The sequence below is a fragment of the Sphaeroforma arctica genome, assembly GCF_001186125.1.
Source record: "Sphaeroforma arctica JP610 unplaced genomic scaffold supercont1.376, whole genome shotgun sequence".
In the NCBI taxonomy this organism is placed as follows: domain Eukaryota; class Ichthyosporea; order Ichthyophonida; genus Sphaeroforma; species Sphaeroforma arctica.
The window spans coordinates 12,858-17,622 of record NW_014040182.1 but is presented as its reverse complement, the minus strand read 5'-3'; the positions used below and the strand labels follow the sequence as shown (position 1 = coordinate 17,622).

Below are 4,765 nucleotides of genomic sequence, written 5' to 3'. Positions count from 1 at the left end.
GTGTGTGTGTGTGTGGTGTTGTATATATAGATATATATATATATATATATGTGTGTGTGTATGTATTTATTATATATATATATATATATATGCTAGTCTGCCTATTAAGTGTTGTAGAGTTTGTGATTGTTTGATAGGCAAATGAGCTCTTCTGAACTACTAGTCTTCCAAGAATGTTAACAGGCATCGATATACCATCTACTCGTGAACTTGTATACATTCATAATTAATATTCTGAATATATCTGAGGTTGTATATTCATGCCTATATTGAAGATATCATCGAAGTACGATGAAAATTGTATGCAGCAGAATTTATACAAGTACATTCACTCAAAGTGTCCAGTATATACAATCTAACATATATTTTGGTATATATGCACATACATCCCCACGCACACTTGTTCACAAGCGACAAATGAATTAAAAAGAACCGTAGTTATCGTGAATTGGGTATGATTTAGTACAAACAACATCTCAGATATCATACGCCGCAGAGGTTTGCTAGGTAATTCCAGTGCACATGCCGAGTGGGTGCCGTACATCAAGCACACTCCGCTGTCTCTCTGACTACATGAGGATATGTTGCACACTACGCTTACAAATCACACAATTGTAGAGAAGGCCTAGCAGTGACTCCCTCGATGAAACCACCAACTAAATTCATTCTTTAATCAAGGACACCACCGTTGACGCCGCCAGCATTGAGCGTAATTGTATCTGGAGTCGATACGTGAATCCGGCTACGCACCGCCTTGTACGTACAATCACAGATATCTCCTGCATGAGAATGACCGGCGTACATAGTTCGCTGCGTCGAATCGTAATAAACCCAGCCGAAGGATTATTTCACCACAACGTCCAGCTACATACTTACTGCCATAGCCTTCTAATTGAACAGAAGGCTATGTTACTGCATGCTTTCTTGCCTCAGAACATCAAGCAACAACTACTCGGAACGCGAAACATGTCACTCGGATCTACAGCGCAAGCCTGTACGGAGCACTTTAGGTCAGTAGATCACCCTCACTCGCTCAGCAACATGCCGTGTAGCACCCCTGTAGACCTTTACTCATTGGCAGGCAACAGGTAACCAGCAACATGCCGTGTAGCACCCCTGAAGACGTTTACGTATTGGCAGGCTATGGCTTATCCCTCCATACAGCAGCGCAGACATTCGCGATGTGAAGGATGATGTGCGTACGTTATTTGGTAAAACCCTAAAACCCAACCATGCTACGCCGCCTTCCTTGCCGGCAGTCAGCTTCCCTTCCGTTATTCAGACACATACAGAGTTTGTGTTAACCACGCCAATATTCGCTCCCATTCCCCATGTCCCGGCCTGTCGGTGTATGGCTGCCCGCCGTTCCTGCTACGTACCGAACTTCTAACTGGGGCCACTACGAGCTATCGATCCGCCACCCGTCTGTACTATGAAGTGTTGGGCATCTCACACACCTCCATCTGCGACACTACTTGCATCGATCAGGGGTTGGCTTGTGGGCTCTACTGTGGCTTACGAGTTAGTGTACTTGACCGGTGTGTTGCAAAGGTGTCGCAATGAGTGTGTGGAGGGCGTTGTGTAGATATACATGTGTGAGTGTGTTGCTGTGTGTGATTGTATGTGCGGGGTGTTGCAAATCGGTATGCGACTGTGTGTGTGCCGACGGGTTGGGTTGGGTGGATTGAACGAAATAAAGGCGTTGATGAGGTTATATTGCCGTCTGCGATACACACTTATGCGCGTGTATACAGGAGCAGGCGCGATCGAACAGGATACCAGCTATCTCTTTCGCTTCCTTCAGCTTTCAGCCCATGCTGCCAAGATGCTTTAGACATACAGAGTCAGTGACTGTGGTTACGGCTGGCTCTGAACAGCTCTCTTATATATGATTCTGGCTCAATCAAAGTGTTACCTACTTCTCCACTGCTTCGTCTATACCGGACTTCCCGATCGAGAACATGACTTCCGACTCTGGCAAGCACGGTGAATCATAGACCTTGCAGATTCGATTATCACCCCGGCCCTTTCGGAAGTATAATCTGCGAAGACAAAAGTATACAGTTTGAGGATATGTTTCTGTACGGTCCAAACCTTCTATGCCAGTTTGTTCATGTTTAGCGTCGATTTCATGAGACAGCCATAGAGCGGTGTGCGGTTTACGCTAATACGTTTGCGGTTCCACGGATCACTACATTGCAAATACAAATGTTCTTCACAGTTATTGTGAATACGCAATGTTGCTTGCCTTATACCTACATTGCGATTAAGTATGACACAGGGCAAATCCATTGGACTGTTATACATGCGCGACACTGTGCCGTGCATTCACGAGTATAGCACCATAGTGATCTAGATACTGCTGCTCTGATGTTTTATACGTATGTGTCGGTCTATATGTTCACGTTTACTTACATTTGAAGTATTAATGGTACAATTTGGTGTAATATATATATATATATATATGTTTATATAATTTGGTGTAATATATATTTATCTATATATAAATATATATGTTTTGGTGTAATATATATATATATATATAGCGGACAAAACTTAATGTGAGTTCCACTACATGCGTGTGATCCGTGCGACGTTGAACCCATTTAACTCTAAGAAAAAAGTGCGATGTGATAAATATACTTCGACATCGGATGAATATGTAATGCTATCTATACCAATGTCAACGCCATATTCATCATACATTCGGCAGATTCAAATATCACTCATCTGCACGTCACATGCATTGACCTATGCACATTGAACGTTTACTTCTGCGCGTGCGGTGTAGCATCCTACCGTGTGGTTGAAGCGTGTGCCATGATGTTCCCGCCAATGGGCTTCTTGGGGTCGGGCGCAAAGGACTGCCCATCCACGGCCGCGGTTACCTGAAGGCAGCGTACAAGCGGTGTATGTGAGTCCACACATACGCAATATTCATAAAAACCATAAAGGAATATCACCTCGCATTAAGGTGCTCATCTCTGTAGGCGTGTTGGTGTTTGAACATGAGTGTGATTCAGAATGCGAGACTGGAGTAAGTGCAGTAAGTGTAGATCACCACAGAGCGAAGCGCAGTTCCAAAAGCCGGTTAAGTACCCGCCACTCTCCCACGTGTGAGGGTGCGTTTACACCAAATAGAACCCTCAGACAGGGGAGGCTGTGCAGATAAGCTTTCTAGAGCGTTTTGACACTGACGATTGAGATGTTGGCTAAGATGAGCTTGAATTTTTCTAGCCATCATCAGGCACTACATTAGACGATAGTTGAAAAATATAACGTAACTATAATGAGTCCAAATTAAAGATCTGATTACTATACCAAAAAGAAACTATATACCTGATTTGTGATCACCACCGCGACACCAAACTCGTCCGCTAAGCGCAGCAAAAACCGCAGAAACTGTCCCAAATGCGCCTGTCGCGGAGCCAATTCGCCTCGGCCCTGGTAGTCAGTTCGGTACAAAGCGGTCGCACTGTCTACAATCATCAGCGCAAACCGAGCCTCAGCCATCATAGCCGCTGCCTGGGTTAGCAGGTTCATCTGTGATTGTTATACGTGTAGAGAAGTGAAGATATGAGAGGCTTATACAGCACATATATACGAATACTGCTTTGTATAGGACATTTATACTGTAGCTCTCACCACAGGCCGATAACAGCGACTACAGTGGCTGTCCGGGGGCTTTGTAGCGTTTGAATGCATTTATTTACTGATCAAAATAATCGTATGTGAGATATGCAGGTTTATTTGACACCGCCATATGTAAGTACAGGCTATTCAAAATTTATAGCGCATGCTGATATGTAGTTCTAGACAGCATTCACGACATGCATGAATGGCACAGATGTCTACAACATACGGACCATGACATTGCAGCGAGTGTCCCGTATTATCGTCAGAGTATTTAATTATCTTCAAGACTTGTATATATTGAGCAGACCGCTTAAGCGAGATGCTAGGTGCAAGATAGCAATTCTTTGTGAATAATCGCACACGTAATGTCCCTCACAAACTATCTACTCATTGGTTTCTATGTTTGCGTGCTATTCGTCCCCTCCTTCAAACAAATGATACCTTCATTCACATACAGACACAGACATAGACACACACGTATATATATGCATGTATATATATATATATATATGTGTGTGTGTGTGTAATATATATTTATATATATATATAATTATATATATACATATATATATATATGTGTGTGTGTGTGTATATATATATATACTCTAAATAGAGCACACATACCTGGTGATCAGTGTTGTATGCGCGTGCGTACGCCACATTATCAAGCACGTCCTGGCCAGACAGTCCAAAGCGCTCAGCGACGTCTAGCAATCGCTCGGGTCGGAAGGTGCCCTCTGTATCAATAAATAGACACTTTCCTTCACCACCGCCGTGGTCGATGGGCAGCTGGCACGTCACCGCCAGTGTGTAGCACAGTTGTGTCTTGCCGGTTCTGTCACAGTAGGTAAAGCTCGATTATAAATATGATATCATTAAACGTATATATATATATACATATGCATATGCATATGCATATACATATACACATACATACATATATATATATATATATGTATGTATATATGGATAGATATAACAAATAGAATACTATAGAGTAATATATACATTTATATATATATTCTATAGTATTCTATATATTATATCTAACTATCTATCTATATCTATATATATACATATATGTGTTTGTGTGTTTGTGTGTATATAGATATAGATATAGATATAGATA

At 42.2% G+C, this 4,765-nt stretch overlaps 1 protein-coding gene across 1 annotated transcript in view; it reads right to left on the bottom strand.

Annotated features, from left to right (window-relative positions):
• Positions 1–441: 441 nt before the first annotated feature.
• Positions 442–4,765, bottom strand: part of SARC_05714 (DNA repair protein RAD51 like 1) — a 6,743-nt gene continuing 2,419 nt past the window's right edge. Inside the window, exons 3-7 of the mRNA XM_014300412.1 lie at positions 4,261–4,471; positions 3,340–3,543; positions 2,800–2,888; positions 1,125–2,042; positions 442–1,065 (exon numbers count right to left, since the gene is read on the bottom strand). Of these exons, the coding sequence (XP_014155887.1) occupies positions 1,916–2,042; positions 2,800–2,888; positions 3,340–3,543; positions 4,261–4,471 (631 nt within the window). The 3' untranslated portion in view covers positions 442–1,065; positions 1,125–1,915. The remainder of the gene's footprint in view (positions 1,066–1,124; positions 2,043–2,799; positions 2,889–3,339; positions 3,544–4,260; positions 4,472–4,765) is intronic.